We start from the raw sequence: 18874 nt of genomic DNA on the forward strand, positions 1-18874 counted from the left end.
TGACAGATGTGACAGATTTTAAAAAGATGAAAGGGTTGGAGGTGCAGAGGAACATCACTGTCACCAGGGAAAGCTAGGTGGCCTTGCCCTACATTGTCATCAGACTCAGGTGTCCTCAATTGGCATGTTGCAGATTAGAGTACAAGGCCCAGCAGCAGGGAGCCAGCACTGCCCTCGTGGAACCTGGGGACTCCCAGCCTGCCCAGTATCCACTGCAGGGGCCCCCTGACCTAAGAGCCTGACCGTGGGCTGCTTACGCTGGATAGGGCTTGTGGAAGGCCCTATCTGAAGGCCACCCTCAGTGGGACAGGGACAGAGAACAGGGATGGGAGCTCCTTCTATGGTGGTGGCATCTCAGACCTGTGTGCCTGTCACAGGTTGGTGGCCTATAACAGGAGGAGCCTCCTGTATGACAACTTTTATCTTCCAGCCCACAGATGCTAGGGTCCTCAGTCCCTACCTATGCTAGAGAAACGAACAAACTGGGTCCTCTGGAGAGGGTGGTTCAGGTTACTATGGTTGGCCTCTAATGAGAACCCAGAACCTTCACTGCAGGAGGCTGCCCCCATATAAGTCCATGTGACAGGGTGGCTGGGTGGTCCTTGTGGGATAAGGACAAGAGACACCACTCCAGCCCTGAGTGCTGTCTAGGCTGGGGAACAAGACCCTGATCTGAGGTAGGGTGGCCAAGCTCAGCCACTGGGCTGTATCCACAGACTGACTCGCTCACTGGGCTACACACCCCAGCTCACCCGTCAGTTTCTTGGAGACTCCGACTGCAGGGGTACAGTTCAGGTGTCCAAGATCTAGGCACCAAGCACAGAGAGGCTGCCAACTGCTCTCTCAAAGTTGGAGCCTGTGTCCCTGCCACACAAGGACACTGAGGCCCAAAGCAGGTTTCCATGGGCCTGGGCAACAGGCACCCTCAGAGCTGTGGCACACAGTGACAAGTCAGAGTTCACAAGTTCCTACCATCAGTTTATTGAAGGAAAGTAACTTCCTGGTGGGCTGCTGACCCTCAGTGTGGGGAGGCTGGGCAGCCCTGTGGGCAGGAGCAGTCCAGACCCTGGCCTGTAATGGCCTTAGGGACACAAGGTGGGCATAGCCAGATGTGTTTCCAGAAACTTCCTCCAGCACCCAACACGGCTCCCAGCTCCTTGGTGCCAAGCAGGGCCTTGTCCTATGATAAGGAGGCAGGGAGGTGATTGTGTCCAGGTGGCCTCTCAGTTGGGTCACTGCTCATCAGCTTTCAGTGTGGGACTTCCTGCCAGGCAGCGCAGGGACAAGTGAGTTCAAGGTCCACAGGGGCTCCCTGCACTGAGACCTGGAAGCAGGCGGCCTTGGGAAGGTGGACGGCTGCCTCCTACAGGCCTGGCCCCCACCTGGTCCAGGCAAGGCTGAAGGCAGTCTGCAGCCCAGACTTGGGCAGGGCACCTGCGACAGGCAGGAAGGGAAGCTGTTAGCAGCCCGGCTAGGGGATGGGCTGACATCCCACCCTGGCCTGCAGCACCTGTGCTACACACGCTCTGGCTCCGGCTCTTCCTCCTCTTCTTCCTCCTCCTCTTCCTCCTCTGCACAGGCCTTGTCCAGTGGTGCCTCCCCGTCGCGGGCGAGCTCCTCCACATGAGCTAGCATGTCGGCCATCAGTGCCTCCTCCAGGCGCTTCCGCACCTGCTGTACCAGCTCCTCCTGCTTCCTAGGAGAACACACTCTGACAGGGCACACAGGGACCAGTCCACAAGCGCGTCACCACAGCCCCTTTCAGAAACTCCATACAGCTTCTCTGTCACCTTGGGTGACCATGGTCTCCTTACATTCTGACTTTTTACATGCAAGCTATGGGAAGGCAGAGTAAGACCAGCTACGGGCCGTGCACACATAGCAAGGAGAGCCTCCACCGTGCATCTAGAACCTAATTCTGGGTCCTGTTCTGTCCCCATCTGGCCTGATCACCAAGTCTGACAAGGGAAACCCAGGCTAGCCCGGAGGGTCCAGACTGCAGCTCAGAGGTAGTTTTAGCTGCCTTCTTCCTGGTCCACCATCCCCCTCCTCCTGAGGGCTGCCACTCATTCAGTTTGGCCCCGCCCAGCTTCTGCTCTGTGTGAAGCTCCCCCAGGCCTGTGGAAGCCATGCTTTCTCACTGCTATTTCCCCACCCCAGCATTTCCACGCGTGCCTATCCGGCATCTAAATTGCCTTCACTCACAGACCACTCCTGAGGGGCCGGGTAGTTGCTGGCATGCCCTACATTCTTGTGCTAACTGTGGAGATATTGGGGTGGGGGCAGAGCTGCCAGTTACCTGATGTCGTCATCTGTCACCATGAAGGCTTTGCACAGTGGCTGCGCAGTGTTCAGCCACACACCGGGGTTCTTCTCCACGGCTGCTGAGAGCTGGCCTGTAATGGGCAGGGTGCTGGTGTGTAGAGCACTCGCAATGGCTGACAGCAGCGTCTCATCTGTACAGCCGGGGCCCACTCCTGTGGAGTATGAGAGTGGGCAGGGTCAGAGGAACCCTCGGGCCTAGGGCTCTACCTGGAAGTTATGACCCCATCCCAGGCAAGTCTTCGTCAGCCAGAAGATAAGGAGCCAATCCAGAGACCCACCTGTGCCTGGCATGGTGGCACAAGCTTGTAACTGTGGAGACAACTAGCATGAGAATGGTCACTAGTGCCATACATCCTACTACAGGACCTGGAAGTGCTTTCCAGAACCAGGCCAGAGGGCTCACAACTCCCTGTAAGTCTACTTGCAGGGTACTTGTTACCCCTGGCCTCTACTGGCACCTGTATGCACAGGGTAAAAATAAACTCACACTGGTGCACTGCAGTGATTTGAGCGCACACACACGCACACATACGCACACGCACACATAAGCACACTTTTTTTTTTTTTTTTTTTTTTGGGTTTTTACGAGACAGGGTTTCTCTGTATAGCCCTGGCTGTCCTGGAGCTCACTTTGTAGACCAGGCTGGCCTCGAACTCAGAAATCCGCCTGCCTCTGCCTCCCGAGTGCTGGGATTAAAGGCGTGCGCCACCACGCCCGGCATAAGCACACTTTTTAAAAGAGAGGCCCCAGTCAGGGCATCCACCCACTTTACCAAATCCAGAGGCAGCCACCACGCACCCCTGCTCACCCTGCAGGCCCTTGGGCAAATCCATGGTCCTGACCAGTTCTTCTGCAATGTCAAAGGCACTCAATCCACTCAGCTTCTTCTCCCAGAAAAGCTGTAGGGCAGAAGTGCAAGGTCACAGGAAGGGAAGGTGTAGGGGCCCTGCCCTGTGACCCCTCCCACCCAGCAACAGCCCCCAGGGTCCAGAGGATGTTTACAAGTATGTCAGAAAAACAAAAAAGCGGGAGTTTTGTTGATTTAAAAAACAAAACAAGGGGGGGTGGGTATGGGGGACTTTTGGGATAGCATTGAAAATGTAAACGAGGAAAGTACCTAATAAAAAAATAAATTAAAACAAAAAACAAAACAAAAAGCAGAGGTTAAAATCTGCAATTCATGACTCTCCTGCCTCAGAGGTAAGTGCAGGGCCCTCTATTTTCTAAAAGTAAATTCTTCACAAGAAAAGATATATATTTTAATCTTTGTAGGGATGTAGCACCGGGACAACACTGGTCTATGCTATGCAAGGCAATGGTTTCTTCCACCCTTAAATCGTGAGATTTAGTATGAAGATGAGGCCTCTTTGACACCTGGAAACTGCCCAGGGGCTCACCTGCCTCGGCTGATCCACTGCCTTCTGCGGGTCGCTCTTGACCTTGTTGCTGGGGTGGTTGGTGATCTTGGTCACCGGTTGCTTGAAGATGGACGCAGTCTGCCGTACAGGCAGCGCAGTGTTCAGGTCAGGCTTGCCCTGGGGGGAGAAGACTCTGCAGCGGGCCGCTCCGACCGGGGTCCATGGAGGGTTGGAGGGGCCAGGGAGGTGCTTAGCCAGAGCCTGAATGGTGGCGGGTGGGCGATCAGGCACGGAGATCTCCCACCCACCAAACCAAATGCGCGCCATGCTTCTGCCAGCAGAAGTACTGACTCGATGGCGATAGATGCTAACCCAGAGGGCCCGCCCCTACCCTGACATCATCACCCTCACCTTGACCTGGTTGGAAGAATCATAGCGCACACGCTGGCGGCTCTTATTCATCTTGTTCATCAACATCTTTCCGGTGCGGAAGTCGAAGGTACTGAGGTCCATGGATCCGCCCAGGTAACGTGCCAGTTGTGGCTTGCTGCGGAACTTCTTCCCGCTGGGGCTGCGGACGGGAGGTTGGTCAGCCCGAGCAGGACCCATCTCCTACCCACCACCACTGTTCTCCATGCCTGTTTTCACCAGGTCATTAGGAAGGCAAGTGGGAAGAGCAGCCCTAGCAGCCAAGCCTTGAGCTAGGTGGCTACAGTTCATCTGGGAAGCCTAAGGAGGCCCTATGAGGGATGGGGGCCTGTACCTCTCGGCTACCTGGGCCAGAAACCAGTTCGTGCTTTCCAGGGATCACTTATCTGTTGGGCTATAGGGCTGCATCTATTTAGTTTGGAGGACACATTTCATGTTATCCCACACTGGTCTCAAAATTCACTAGCCAAGAATTGCCCATCTTCCTTCAAGCTCCTGCATGGCCACCACCAAGTGTTGCTAGAGGTAGGACTCAAAGCTTCACGGCTGCCTGCCTGACAGCACTTATCAACTGAGTGAGACCATGGTTCATGTACTTCAGGCTAGCCTTCAACTTGTCATAGTCAATGTTACCATAACCTCCCAAGTGTGGGAAGGCATGTGAGTACAAACATGTTCTACTTATAGGCTATGGGGAGTCTCAGGAGTCGATGCATGGGAGGTGGCATAGGTCTGATAACTCCTCAAGCAGCTCCAGCCACATTCTAGGCCATCTGAAAACTGGATCACACCACCCTATGCTGAACATTCAGACCCAAAAAATGGGGGCAGCCTGTGTGGTCCCAGATGGCCAGTAAGGAGTTCTGCCCTGTCATGGAGTATTACTCAACCAGGAAAAGGAGAAAGGCTCTGATATATTAAAACTCAAGAGACCTTGAAGATACTCAGAAATTCAGCGAGGTGTAAAAGGCCACGTTATGTGTGGGACTGCATGGATAGGGAACGCCCCAGAACATGAAGTAGATTTGAGGGGGCTGAGGTGAAATGTCCTGGCATTAGTGGTTAGAGTTGGAACCACCTGGACCCACGACTGGGACTGGCAGCTGCTCAGAGGTGGGGAGATATGGGCAGTGCATGTCCCAGGTGCCTCAGATTCCCTAATGTGAGAATCACATAGAAAACAGCTGGCCAGCTGGGCAGTTGTTTAATCACTCGGGAGGCAGAGGCAGGCGGATTTCTGAGTTCGAGGCCAGCCTGGTCTAAAGAGTGAGTTCCAGGACAGCCAGGGCTAAACAGAGAAACCCTATCTCAACAAAAAAAAAAAACAAACCAAACCAAATAAACAAAAAACAGCTGGCCAAGGCTTGGGGTGTTGCTGGTCTGCGGCCCAGAAGTCTGCTCCCTGCTCTCCTCAACAGCTGAGATGGGGCACTAGGATGAGGCACTGCAGCCCACACTGCCTTCCAGGGCCCCGAGCCCACATGCTGTCCCAAGCTTCCGCATGGACCCCTACTGGACACCTGACTGAGACTGGCAGCTGCTCAGGGAGTGGGGAGAGCATGCGGCAGTGAAGGCAAAGGTCCCCCCTCCCCCAACCATCTTTTGTTAATCAGGCTGGTCTCAAACTGTAGCTGAGGATGACCGAATTCCTGGTCATCCTGTCCCCACCGACTCAATGCTCTGGTGACAGGCACAGGGAAACCTGGTTCATGTGGCTGGGACTGGGCTGAGCGCTAGGCCCGAGCTCTACTTACTAAGCCCCAGCCAGAGCCCCTGGGCCTCCTTTTAAAAGATAAATATTCTAAAATCCAATCTGACAGGGCCTCCATCTGTTGGAACACGGTAAAACCCCTCCACCTCCTAACAAGTGACTCTGGCATGCAGGTTGATCACCCTAACAAAACCCTATTAAACAGGAACAATGGCATATGTCCTTTTTGCAGCAAAAGCTGAGGAAGGAGGAGCCACAAGTTCCAGGCCAGCCTGGGCTACACAGCAAGACCAATAAAAAGGTAAAACCAACCCAAGCCGCAAGGCTGTTGGCTGCTGGGGTGGGGACAGCACTTCTGTGCAGGGCCTAAGGAGCTCGGCTCTGTAGGTCTGTGTGCACACAGGAGTGTGCCCAACAGCTTGCTGAGTGGGACAGCTTGAGCTGCCCTCATCCAGGGATAGGCCCACAGTACACCCAGGGCTGACATCCTAGCTCTCCAGCCCTAAGTGTTTCCAAGGTGTGTGGGAGGAGTCCGTGAGGAAGAGACTGTCTACACAAATGCGTTGGAAAGCACTGGTAGCTATTCTGGGGCATGAATGTGAGCTAGCAGCTGTGGGGGATGAGACAAGTGGGACAGGTACAGCTTGGGGACAAGGTGTCTTTGGATCATCTCTCAGAGGTGTTGGCCCCATCGCAAGTAAGGGAGAAGGGGAGGAAGTCCCATGCACACAGGGCACCATTTGCATGTAGCCCTACTGGGGAAAACCCTACCTACTGCAGACCTATTAGAAGCAACAACCCCATCCCTCTTTGCAGCCTGAAAGGAACCAGAGTTAGTCCTGGCTTCCAACCTTACTGCCCAAATCCACGACTCCATAAGACCAAAGGGCCAGGCAGTTCAATTCATAATGCACCACCCAATCCCGGGTGCAGTGAAGTAGGGACAACTACAATCAGCTAAAAAGGTATATGCTCCGGTCGTAGGGCAGCATGCATGCGGCCCAGGATTCTATTCACACCACTGGGGATAGAACTGGGGAAGATGAACAGCAGGTGTAGGTTGCCTGGCTATAATTCAGATAGACAGCTTTCACTGCCCTGATTAAGGGGTTGCAAATATGGTCTATGTAGATGCTGCCTCAAAAAAAAAAAAAAAAAAGCTGGAGAGTTGGCTCAGCGGCTAGGAGGTCATGAGTTCAATTCCTAGCAACCACATGGTGGCTCACAACCTTCTATGGGGGGATCTGATGCTCTCTCTTCAAGCAGGCATATATGCAGCAGAGCACTCACGCATTAAATAAATAAAAATTTTAAAATATTTTTTTAAAGAGCAGACTTATTCATAAAAAAGTCTTGCACACAAAAACCACATTCACAGAAGTCAGAAGCCACTGTGATGTTACATTTGGGGCCACGGCTCAAGAAGAGCAAGGGCTTTGGAAAAGCCAAAAAATGGGGGACATTTTGCTGAACAAGAAGCCAAGCCCAAATTTATGCAGGTGAGGGGATCAGGCCACCTGGGGCAGTTCCCTTGCTTCCCGAAACCATGATAAAGTCCCCGCGAGGGTCAAAGGGTCAGCCCAGCCCCCTCCCACCCCGCTTCCCAGCGGCGTCTGGTCAAGGCCCGGGCGCCCCTCGCACAGCGCGCACGGTCCCCGATTCCGTGGAGGACAAAAGCCCGCGCCACAGGCGGGCTAAAAGCCACGAGGCTGCAGCCTCAGCTGCAGGCGGCGCGCACGCGTACTGGGCTAGCGAGAGCCCAGCGTGGCGCACGCGCGCTGACAGTGGCGCTGGGTGGCGCGGATCACCAAAAGGCAAGGCGCTGGGTTTAACGCATGCGCGCTGAGGCGAGCCAAGACCGGCGCGTGCGCACTGACCAGAGCTGGCACGTAGGACGCACGCTCGGACGCACGTCGCCCGGCCCAGACCGCGGCCCGCAGTCGGGGCGCCCAGGCCGCCGCAGAGGCCGCTGGGAGGCGCCCGTTGGGGCCCTGCGCGGCAGGCGCGCTCATTCACCTATAGTAAAAGACATCCCTGTGGCCGGCCGACAGCCCCGACCTCCTGGGCACTTCTTCCCTTTCCCAGCCCTGCGGGAGCGCCGGGCACTCCCACCTCTTCCGCTCCATTGCGCCCCGGCTTCTCCGCCCGCCGTGGCCGATGCCGCCGCCGCTTCTGCAAGTCGCGACCCCCAGGCTCGTCGCCGACTCGGCTCCCTCCGCCGCCGCCACTCGCCGCAGCTGTTCTGTCCCACGGGCCTCCGCCCTCCGCCCCCAACCGGGCGCGCGCCGGCTTCGCCACCCGCTCGGCCCCCTCCCCGCGCTTCACAGCCCCCGCTAGGGGGGCCGCTCCGCCCACCCGCCCGCGCGTGGGGCTCGTCTGCGCAGGCGTGGAGTCGGCCCCGCCCCTCCGCGCTCGCAGGACCTGTCTGACTGCCGTCCGGACTTTCTGCGCAGCCGCGGCCCCGACCCAGCCTTCGCTTGCTTGCAAGACCCGCCCCAAGGCTGTGAGGCCAATCAGATCACTTCGGCTCCTCGGCTTAAAAAGCACAGTTGGGTGAGATGATGCCGGGGCCCAGCAAACACAGGAGTGGATGTTCACAGTCAGCTATTGGATGTATCACAGGGCTCCCAATGGAGAAGCTAGAGAAAGTACCCAAGGAGCTAAAGGGATCTGCAACCCTATTGTTGGAACAACATAATGTACTAACCAGAACCCTGGAGCTCTTGTCTCTAGCTGCATATGTATCGAAAGATGGCCTAGTCGGCCATCAATGGAAAGAGAGGCCCATTGGACTTGCAAACTTTATATGCCCCAATATAGGGGAATGCCAGGGCCAAAAGAATGGGAATGGGTGGGTAGGGAAGTGGGGGGCGCTATGGGGGACTTTTGGGATAGTATTGGAAATGTAATTGAGGAAAATATGTAATAAAAAAAAATGAAAAAAAAAAAAAAAAAAAAAGCACAGTTGGCTACGTCCCGCCTTGAGGGAGACGCCCACAGGGCATGGAGACCAATCAGCGCTCAGAACCTGGTTCTGTGCCTAGCTTCTCATATAAATCCGCTTTGAGACAAGGACAGCCAATCAGCGTGGCCGGGGTGGGACATCCATTGCGTTTGCGCTCTAGACTCCGGAAGCACAGTGTGTGCTGAACCTGGTCTGTACCAAGCTAGAGCAGTTTCGGCCGAGCTGCTGTCCTGGTCCTGGGGTCGCGCTCGGCTGCACCTGCGCAGTGTGCGTTTGTCAGGGACCCGCCTGGGCTTTGTGAAAAAGAACGAATACAACTCGGGGCCTTCGACGCAGTCCTGCTTCCCTCTGCGTTTCGTTCTGGGCTGTTCCAGCCTCAGCCTCTATTACACTACTGCGAGGACAGAAGTGCACCACCACTCCCAGCTTCACCCAGGACTATTAAAGAAGTTTGTTCTTTGCAGCAGTACTGAAAATAGAAAGCAGAACCTTATACGTGGTAGGCTTTCTGTCGTTAGGCTGCACCCTATCCTGAGTTTGATGGCTCACGAACCTAGTTAGAATATTCCTGGCCAGCCTGGGCTGCACAGCAATACCCTAAAACCAGGCCAGGAATAGTGGCACGTGCTTGCCATCTCAGCACTGGGATAGTGGAGGTAGAGGAAGGAGGATCAATCACTTCAAGACCAGCCTGGAGTTTACTAGATCCAGCATCAGAAGGAAGAACAAAACCAAAAATTGGTATCAGCGTTTCTAAGTTAGTGAATGGAGTCACTCTCACCATCGCCCCTTGTCTACCGCAGCCCTGAGGATGGAGCTGGGGGTCACTTACTCCTGCTTGGTACCGTCGGCTGCTTTGCCATTCAGGCCCAGCCAGACTTAGCCAGGGAACATGCCTGAAGGCCAACTACCTTCTCACCCAGGCTCCCATTATACAGTACCTGGAAGACCTCTCTTTGAAAGGGGACCCTTCCTGACAAGGAGAGCTGCCAAGGGATCATGAGGTGAAATCACAACACATTTAAAGATCTTTGTCTTGCCTGCAATTTTTGGAGCTCAGGAACTGTATTTTATGAGCTAGGATTTGGGTCCCCAGATCAGGAGGAGAGATCAGATCACAGTGAAGAAGGTCAGGGAGACACGGAGGCTGGGATTAGTGTTTTGTATTTTTGAGTCAGACAGAGTCTGACTTTGTAGCTTTCCCTGGCCTTGAACTCATAGAGATCCTTCTGCCCCCTGCTTCCCAGGTGCTGGGATTAAGCCAGCCACTGGCATGCCAGGCTTGGTGTCTGACAGATTTTTGCACATGAGAATGGCAGCAGAAAATTGACACTGGGGTTCTCATTTCTCTATCTTTGAGTTTTAAAAACCTGTGCCTCTTACCATCCAGAACCGTGTAACTTCCCCAGCCAGGGTCTCTCTCAGCTAGTAGCTCACTGCTTTATCTAGGATGGCAGGAAGGGAGGTCTCCGACAAGCAGCCTCCGGGAAGGAGTTCATGATCTCATGTATGTTTGCCAAGCTGGTTACTCAACTGTCTTTCTCCCTCCATCTTTTTTATTTTTAAACCAATAAGGGGTTTTAAGTGGCCCGGGGTGTCCTGAACCTTGCTATGTAGCTGGGGTGACAGTTATGAGGCGCTGGAGATGGACCAAGAGCCTTGTACACCCTAAAGGAGCTCCATCCCTAGCCGTTTCTGATCTTGACAACTTCCCTGAGTTAATCTTGCTGTGTGAATAGGTCAGAGCTTGCGCTCAGGTATGATGGTGTGGTGGTTTAAATATGGTTGGTCCAAGGAGTGGCACTATTAGGAACTGTGGCCTTGTTGGAGAGTGTCACTGGAGGGGTGGGCTTTGAGAGACCCTCAACCTAGCTGCCTGGAAATCAGTCTTCTCCAAGCTGACTTCTGATCAAGATGTAGAACTCTCAGCTCCTTCTCGGGCACCACAACTGCCTGGATGCTGCCATGTGACCTTGATGATAATGGATTGAACCTCTGAACCTGTAAGCCAGCTCCAATTAAATGTTGTCCTTTTAAGAGTTGCCTTGGTCATGGTGTCTCTTCACAGCAGTGGAAACCCTAATCAGCTAGATGGCAAGAGTTGTACTCAGCTGTGCGTGTCCCAGGCTATCCCACTCCTGACCCTGCCTCAGCCTTCCAAGTATGAAGACAGGGTTGTCCACCCTCAAGTCACAGGCTCCACTCACTAAGTGGCTCCAGCAGCCCTCACTTCACTTTCTCCCACTTCAGCATCTTGAGGAGCTGGAATGTCAGGCTTGCACCCCAGGCCTAGGGGCTTTGTTTTGTTCTGTAAAGAGTTATGCTTATGTAAAGAGACAGCTTATATGTCTGTCTGTTCATCATGTGTGCCTGATGCCCATGAAGGCCACAAGAGGATATGGGACTGACTGGAGACACTTAAGTGTCAGGAATCGAACCTGGGTCCTTGAAAGAACAAGAGTTCATAACCCTTGAAATATGAAATATCTCTAACCTCTTTTTTTTTTTTTGGTTTTTCAAAACAGGGTTTCTCTGTATAGCCCTGGCTGTAGACTAGGCTGGCCTTGAACTCAGAAATCCACCTGCCTCTGCCTCCCGAGTGCTGGGATTAAAGGCGTGCGCCACCACGCCCGGCTCTCTAAGCTCTGCTGTGTTGTTACTGTTTTTGTTTTGACACCAGGTCTTCAGTAGCCTAGGCTGGTGACCTGGATGGAGCTCTTGGTCTTCTTGACACCCAGAGCGCTGGGAAGAGAAGTATGCAGGGTTTTTTTTTGTTTGTTTGTTTTGTTTTTGTTTTTGTTTTGTTTTTTTCAAGACTGGTTTTCTCTGTGTAGCCCTGGCTGTCCTGGAACTCAACTCTATAGACCAGGCTGGCCTCAAACTCAGAAATCCACCTGCCTCTGCCTCCCAAGTGCTGGGATTAAAGGCGTGCGCCACCACGCCCGGCTGCGCAGGATTTCTTAAGACAAGAAATCACTTAGTGCACACTGTCTGGAAATCTGACCGTATTGGGTTATGAAGCACTGAGATGTATGTTCTGGGTTGGTGACAGCAGTTTTACCAAAAGGCTGTGGCTGTGGCTCATCTGGCACAGCTCTTACTTAGCATACAAGAATGCCCAGGGGCCATCCTCGGCTCCATTAACACCAGGCATGGCAGTAGATAGCTGCAACCCTAGCACTTGAGAGACGGGGGCAGGAGGATGAGAAGTCTAAGGTCAGACTTAGCTATATAGTGAGTGTAAGGCCAGCCTGGGCTATATAAGACCTTGTCTTAGAAACAAACAAAACCAGGAAGGAAGTAGCCCTGCTCTAGCTGGGTATGGTGGCCAATAGGGGCCGTGAATACTAATTTAAAAGCATTAAAGCTGGGAATGAGAGCTGAGAGAACACAATGTGCAGTTTCCACCCAGAAAACACTTGAATGTAGGAAGGGTTTCTGCTTGCCATTAAAGACTCTCCCAGACATGCAAGTGCTGGGGGCTGAGACAGCATTTCCCTTGAGCTCGGAAAGCCTTGAGGAAGATGAGGAGGAAGGAGCCAGGCGTCCAAGGCGTAAGAACAAAGTTTAATGCTGCACCCATCAAGGCAGCCCTAGTGTCTGTCAGCGCGGAAGCTCCCTGAGTGGTGCAGACCTCTCCAGTGTCCGGCTTCCTCGGTGTCCTCCACAGGACTACACTGTGTCTGAGGCCTCAGCACATGGTACCTGGGGGAGGGGACAAAGGGTGAGTAAGCTAAGCACACTGAACGAGCTCGGGCAGCCCAGGGCCTCTGAGCTCTGGGAGTGATGCCAGCAGTGTCACACTACAAAGCCCTTGTCTATAAGCTGGAGTGAGAGGGTAGGTAGGAAATGAGTTCCATCCACCCCACAGCAGACATGCAAAAAGTCAGGAGGCTCACTGGCTAGTCTACCCAATCCAGGACCTCCAGGTTCAGCAAGAGACTGTATGGATGGATCTGGAGAGGTGACCTGGCTCCAGTTCCCAGCAACTACACACAGCAGCTCATAACCACCAGACTTCAGGTCAGATGCCCCCATGTGGCCTCTGTGAGCACTGCAGGTACAGCCCCCAAAGACACACACAAACATGAACCTTAAAACACAAAGTGGACAAGCTAGAGAGATGGCCAGTAAGAGCCTGCTGTGAAAGGACCAGGAACTGAGTTCAAATCTCCAGTACTACATCAAAGCCAAGCATGGCTATATATACCTATAGTCCCAGCACTTTGGGGACAAGGCAGCAAGAGACAGGCAGACCCTGGGAAGGTACTGGCTAGCCAGGACCAAGCCAAAGTGGCATATTTCTGGTTCAGTGAGAGACCTTGATTAAAGGTGATAGATAGTAGAGATAGAGGAAGGCTCCCATCTCGGTCTCTGGCCTCCCTATGTGTGCATGTGCACATACATACTTGCACATACACACATATACACAAGTCAGGTGGTCTAAATAGGACTATACTCTGGGCAACAAGCTACCAACATTAGCAAAATAGCCAGTTTGGTGTGGTTTGATGGGGACACAGTGTTGCATGCCCTTAGCATGCAATGTATCCCAAGAGACCTGTGGCAAGGGACAAAAGGAATTCCTACTCAAGGTCCAGGCCACCCCAGAACCCCCAATCCATAGAAGTCGGGCCAACACTCAGACTCACCATCAAGGCCTGTGGTGGGGGAGGGGCTGCCTAATCGTCCTTCTTAAACTTGCCGTTGATGTAAGGCACCCAGTCCAGGATCAGCCGCCAGTCCGTGGCCCACACCAGTCCCACGGCACCCACAGTGCCCCACATGCCGGCTGTGGGAATCCTGGTAGGAAAGAGTGAGGCTTTAAGACTCTGCTGGTGAGCCGGGCGTGGTGGCGCACGCCTTTAATCCCAGCACTCGGGAGGCAGAGGCAGGCGGATTTCTGAGTTCGAGGCCAGCCTGGTCTACAAAGTGAGTTCCAGGACAGCCAGAGCTATACAGAGAAACCCTGTCTCGAAAAAAACCAAAAAAAAAAAAAAAAAAAAAGACTCTGCTGGTAACTTAGCCTTTGAGAACCTTCTCCCATCATATCCCATGCTGATGACAGTCAAGGGCTCACAATGTTCCCTCGACTTTGCAGGGCAGGAGGTCCTGCATAACCCTCACCACCAGACTTGGGAGGCTGAGACAGGAGGGCTGCTTTGAGTTCAAAACCAGATTCACAGGCCAGGCAGGCTAGCACTCACCTTTAACCTCAGCACTTGAGAGGCAGAGGCAGGAGGATGTCTGAGTTCAAGACAGCTAGGACTACACAGAGAAACTCTGTCTCAAAACAACAACTACAGGGCTGGTGAGATGGCTCAGTGGGTAAGAGCACCCGACTGCTCTTCCGAAGGTCCAGAGTTCAAATCCCAGCAACCACATGGTGGCTCACAACCATCCGTAACGAGATCTGGTGCCCTCTTCTGGAGTGTCTGAAGACAGCTACAGTGTACTTACATATAATAAATAAATCTTTAAAAAAAAACCAAAACAAAACAACAACTACAGACAAAACCAGCCAAGCTACAGACTGAGATCCTACCTGAAAAATAAAAACATGGTCATCAGGCACAGTGCTCACACTATAACCCTAGCACTCTCTCAGAGTTTGAGGTCACCTCAGAGGGAAAAGGCCCCTGCTACCAAGCCTGTCATGGTCAGTGGAACTCAGGTCGTAGGGAACCCACACTTTCAAGCTGCTGTCTGACTTCCATGCACACACTGTGACTGGCACTGGTGCCAACAAACACACAGACATGACATATAAAATACAACACACACACATACATGACATAAAAACCAGGGGAGTCTGTAGCTGTTGCTCAGTGGATAGAGAGCTTGCCTGACACACAGGAAGCCCTGGCTTCCATCCCAAGCACATGAACCAGGTGCAGTGGGTCATGAGTTCAAGGCTATCTCTGGCCACAGAGAGAGTTAGAAGCCTGCCCGGGTTCCATGAGACCTACATGAAGTAAAACTAGGAGAGTGCTTGAGGCACGGGTTGGGAACTGAGCCTGACTGAGCTTGGCCAAGCTGCGCCCGAGTCCCTGACTCTCAGCATAGCCATTATTACTTTTTGCCTAGAGTTTTTAGAGACAAGACTCAATATGCAACTTAAGCGCACCTAGAACCTGTGATCCTCCTGCCTCAGCCTCCCAAGCCTTTGGATTACAGGCATGCACTATCAAGCTGGGCAGCATACTGTGGTAAGCTTATAAACTCCTGTTACACCGCATATGTGACCATGACAGCTGGCACTTGGCTTCTGAGGACTGGATGTCAGTGAGTCTCAGGCGAGTGGGAGTTGGGGCTAATTCATCAGAAGACCCTTCCCTGGGCAGCAGGACCAGGCTACTGGGGGTAACATCCAGAGCAGTTCATCCACTGCTCTGTTTGGTTATGCCCAGTGGGCCCATGTGGACAGTTTGTAGACAGCTCACGAATCTGAACTACACAGAGCACCAAGATACCAGCCACTGAGCAACAGTGCCAGAACCTTAGCTCCTCTGTCCCCTGCTAAGACACCCAGAGTATCGCCTCCAAGCCTCACACACAAACGGTATCTCCCACAGGTGAGCCCTCTCCCTGGCCTCCCAGCAGGTGTCTTCTGTCTGACCCATGCCACCCTCTGCTGCGGCCACTAATACCATCCTACCCAGAGGGGTCAGGCATGATATAGCTGTACTCATTCATTCATTGATCATTCATGGAGATGTATTCAATGTACCCTACCCCGACCTGGAATTCACTATGTATCAGAGGATGGCCATAAACTCCTGGCTCTTGCCTGCCTCCACCCCACCCCTCCACCCCCAGTGCTGTGACGACCCCTGTGCGGCGCTGTGGATGGACCCTGAGACCTCGGCATTGAGTGAGACAATGGAAGTGTGACTTTGGGCCTCAGGCATTAGTTTGATAACTTTTGTAATATACACACTTTTTTTTTTTTGGTTTTTCGAGACAGGGTTTCTCTGTGTAGCCTTGGCTGTCCTGGAACTCACTCTGTAGACCAGGCTGGCCTTGAACTCAGAAATCCGCCTGCCTCTGCCTCCCGAGTGCTGGGTTAAAGGTGTGCGCCACCACGCCCGGCTTATATACACACTTTCTTGTTTTTGAAATGGAGGTCTCCTATATCAGGGCTGGCCTTAAATCCCTCAGCGTCCTACCTCCACTTCCTACGTGCCAGGCGCCTGCACCACCATGCCAGAATCATGTACAGTGCTGGGCACCAGAACCCAGAGCCCCATGCACGCTAGATGACCCATTTACCCACTGAGCCACAGCGGTAGATTTGTCACTCCTGAGTGACAATCATTTAGAGGGTGAGGTAGAGGGTGTCATTTGGTGGTGTGAGCTCAACAACAGTCTAAGGCCTGAGTCTCACTGTCACTGCAAACGGCAAAAACCAAACTAAAATTAAAAATCAAAAAAGTGGGGAGGTAGGGGCTGGAGAGATGGTCTCGTGGTTGGAAGGGCTCTTTGCTCTTGCAGAAGACCCACGTCTTCCAGGGGAAGCAGCACCATCTTCTGGAGACTTCCGGCACCTGTGCGGGTAGTACCGGTTCGGTGTACTACACGCACAAAAACTCACACATATACATATAATTGGAAATAAACTATTAATAAAAATTAAACCGGAGAAGATGGCCCTTTTCCCAGAGATCCCAGGTTCAATTTCCAGCACACACATGCTTCATAACCATTTCTAGCTCTAGTACCAGGGGAGCCGATTGCCTCTTCTCGCCTACCTGGATACTGGGCACGTATACGGTACACAGACACGCATGCAAAGAAAACACTCAGGTGAGGGTGGGTGCCCGCTATTCTAGCGTTCAAGAAGTGTGAGGCAGGATAATTGGTGGGAGTTCCAGACCAACTTGGGGTTACAGAAACACTGTTTAAACGAAAAAACGAAGAACACGAAAGACTGCAAAATCAAAGCCAAAGGCTGCAAGTCGCCAGGCTGAACGTCGGAGTTCCGAGCCGTAGGAGTCCAGGGTACCCACCCAGAGACGCACAAGGCTACCCACGTCAAGCTGGGGAAACCGAGGCTCGGAGCACCTCAGACACCGAACGAAGGCGATTGCAGCTTAACCTCGGAGCTTCCACCTGCATTGTGTCCCGCAATACTCTGCCTGTCACAGCCTCAGCTTTCCCCAGTCCCCAGAGCACACGGTGGAATGGCGGGTGACCTCCTCACCAGTTTCTGGCCAGTTCCCGGTAGCGCGGGCCTAGAAACCTGCTCAGCATCGCTGCAGGGTCTCAATACTCAGGGTCACCCCGTTCCGCTGCCCTGGAGCACTACGCATGTGCACACGTATGGCGCATGCGTGAAGGCGATCGCACCACCTTTTCCGGGGGTGGTGCCGAAGACATTGACATCTACTTCCGGGGAGGAGAGAAAGACTTTACCGATCCGCTTCCGTCCTGGTTCTGGGGTTGCAGTGGATCCCGGCGGTATCTCCATGCACACTGGAACACCGGGGATGGGGTGGGGAGAGTGTGTGTGAATTTGACCACGTAGTACTAATCTGATAATAACTTTAATAATACACACACAGGTGTTTTTGAGATGGGGGTCTCCTATATTCAGGGCTGGCCGTGAATTCCTCAGACTCCTGCCTCCACCTCCTAAAGTGTAAGCCTGGGGTAGACAGGCAGTACTGGGACTGGACCCCAGAGCCTTGGGCACGCTAGAGGAGCGTTCGTCCCATTAAACCACCAGAGGAACTTGAGCACAGACCCTGAAGGGGAAAGGCTCGAGTTGGGCCACACCTTTGAATGCATTTGAGGTTGTTGGCGAGTCACTGAGGGACTCCAGTCAAATGGCAAGTGCCCTCTTAACCTCCATTTGCTTGGATTTTTGCAATGGGACACCTTTGGCGCACAGGCTGACTCTCATTGGTTACCCTCTCTGCTTAAGTCCCTGCTTTGCCTGATCTCCCAGAAGAGGCACATTGTAACTACTCAGCCAACCCCCTAACCGCACCCGACTGGCAGAAAGAAGGCGGGCACGTACGTCCTCAGATACACACCCCTCGGAAGGAGCCTGGATAGAAGGTCTGTCCCTTGTTACTTCAGCTTCACTTCTGAAGTGTGTCTAATGGTCAGCGACTGGCATATGGGTGTCTGCAGAACCCTGGACCCCACAGGCCCAATGTATGTAGGTTCAGTTATGCCACTGACTTTAGCCAAGAACCAGACCACAGAGTTGTGACATCAGGGGCGGGCCTTATTACTAGGTTGGGGGTTCTATGCCCCTGGGATTGTGAAGCAAGGAAGGAATAGCCCTCAGGAGACCATGTCCTCTGGTAGACACAAAAGGATGTCAGGCTGAAGAGACAGTTCAGTGGGTAAAGTGTGTGTCATATAGCATGAGGACCACATAAGCCATGTGTGGTGGCCCACACTTGTAACCCCAACATAGGATGACAGACACAAGATCCAAAGGCTGAGCTACTCTGGTTAGCTCCAGGTTCAGCCAAAAGTCTGTCTCAGGTATGGCTAGGAGCACTGCCTGCTCATTAATATTGGGTTTGGTTTCCAGCACCCACATGACAGCGCTCAGCCCCTTGTAGCTCCATTTCTGGGAGATCTGATGCCCTTTTTTGACATCAGAGTCTGCACACACGTGGGGCACAGATACATATACAGACAAAACATCCCATACACTTAAACAAAAAAAACAAAAAAAAAAAGCAAAGCTGGGTATGGTGGCCGCATGTTTAATGCTTAGGACTTAGGAGACTGACAAACCTGGAGCTGAGTTAATACCAGCCTTGCCAACATGGCAAGCTACAGGCCAAACACACAGTGCAACCTTAAAAAAAGGCCATAAGGCAGAGGACCTCAGTGGCAAGGTGCCTGAGAACCCAACTTCGTAGAGATGTAGCTACACTTCTGTAAGTCTAGCTCAGAGAGACGGAGGCTGTCAGAGGGTGGCCATGCACCCCCGGGCATCATCCATATACACTCGGCGACCCCAACTGAACTACAATCCCAGTCCATCTCCTTGGCCTTGCAGCTGGGCAGTAGTGTGCATAGAGATGGCCTAAGGAACCTTCTGGGACATAGAGACTCAC

The 18874-nt window shown here is 53.1% G+C and overlaps 2 protein-coding genes across 8 annotated transcripts; both read right to left on the bottom strand.

Moving 5' to 3' along the window:
• Window positions 1–957: 957 nt before the first annotated feature.
• Mbd3 (methyl-CpG binding domain protein 3) lies at window positions 958–8190 on the bottom strand. Of its 7 annotated transcripts, none has more exons than XR_015048432.1 (7): window positions 7841–8154; window positions 4096–4255; window positions 3724–3945; window positions 3135–3225; window positions 2300–2477; window positions 1511–1692; window positions 958–1434 (listed from the first exon to the last, which is right to left on the bottom strand). XR_015048432.1 is itself a non-coding variant. In XM_029482868.2 (7 exons), exons 1-6 carry the CDS (start codon window positions 7948–7950, stop codon window positions 1516–1518), a joined length of 942 nt encoding a protein of 313 aa, XP_029338728.1. In that variant the 5' UTR covers window positions 7951–8152; the 3' UTR covers window positions 958–1434; window positions 1511–1515. The 7 variants fall into 7 exon arrangements, 6 of the variants coding, with proteins under 6 accessions (XP_029338728.1, XP_085699131.1, XP_029338730.1 ...); XM_029482868.2 differs by having other exon boundaries at window positions 1511–1696; window positions 7841–8152; XM_085843005.1 differs by having other exon boundaries at window positions 958–1696; window positions 3724–3861; window positions 7937–8190.
• A 4145-nt stretch (window positions 8191–12335) lies between these two features.
• Window positions 12336–17148, bottom strand: Uqcr11 (ubiquinol-cytochrome c reductase, complex III subunit XI). Its single transcript, XM_085843011.1, has 3 exons — window positions 16993–17148; window positions 13442–13592; window positions 12336–12494 (listed from the first exon to the last, which is right to left on the bottom strand). Exons 1-2 carry the CDS (start codon window positions 17040–17042, stop codon window positions 13472–13474), a joined length of 171 nt encoding a protein of 56 aa, XP_085699137.1. The 5' UTR covers window positions 17043–17148; the 3' UTR covers window positions 12336–12494; window positions 13442–13471.
• Between the last annotated feature and the right edge of the window lie 1726 nt (window positions 17149–18874).

Source organism: Mus caroli, unplaced genomic scaffold, assembly GCF_978045245.1.
Source record: "Mus caroli unplaced genomic scaffold, Mus_caroli_1 scaffold_9, whole genome shotgun sequence".
Classification (NCBI taxonomy): Eukaryota; Metazoa; Chordata; class Mammalia; order Rodentia; family Muridae; genus Mus; species Mus caroli.

Coding starts and splice junctions, on each gene's coding strand:
- Mbd3 (XM_029482867.2), bottom strand. CDS start 7,950: ATGGAGCGGAAGAGGTGGGAGTGCCCGGCGCTCCCGCAGGGCTGGGAA. Junction 2,478..3,134: donor TTTGCCCAAGGGCCTGCAGG/GTGAGCAGGGGT, acceptor CATACTCCACAG/GAGTGGGCCCCGGCTGTACA. Junction 1,697..2,299: donor GTGACAGATGACGACATCAG/GTAACTGGCAGC, acceptor GTGTTCTCCTAG/GAAGCAGGAGGAGCTGGTAC.
- Uqcr11 (XM_085843011.1), bottom strand. CDS start 17,042: ATGCTGAGCAGGTTTCTAGGCCCGCGCTACCGGGAACTGGCCAGAAAC. Junction 13,593..16,992: donor CGGGAACTGGCCAGAAACTG/GTGAGGAGGTCA, acceptor CTTTCCTACCAG/GATTCCCACAGCCGGCATGT.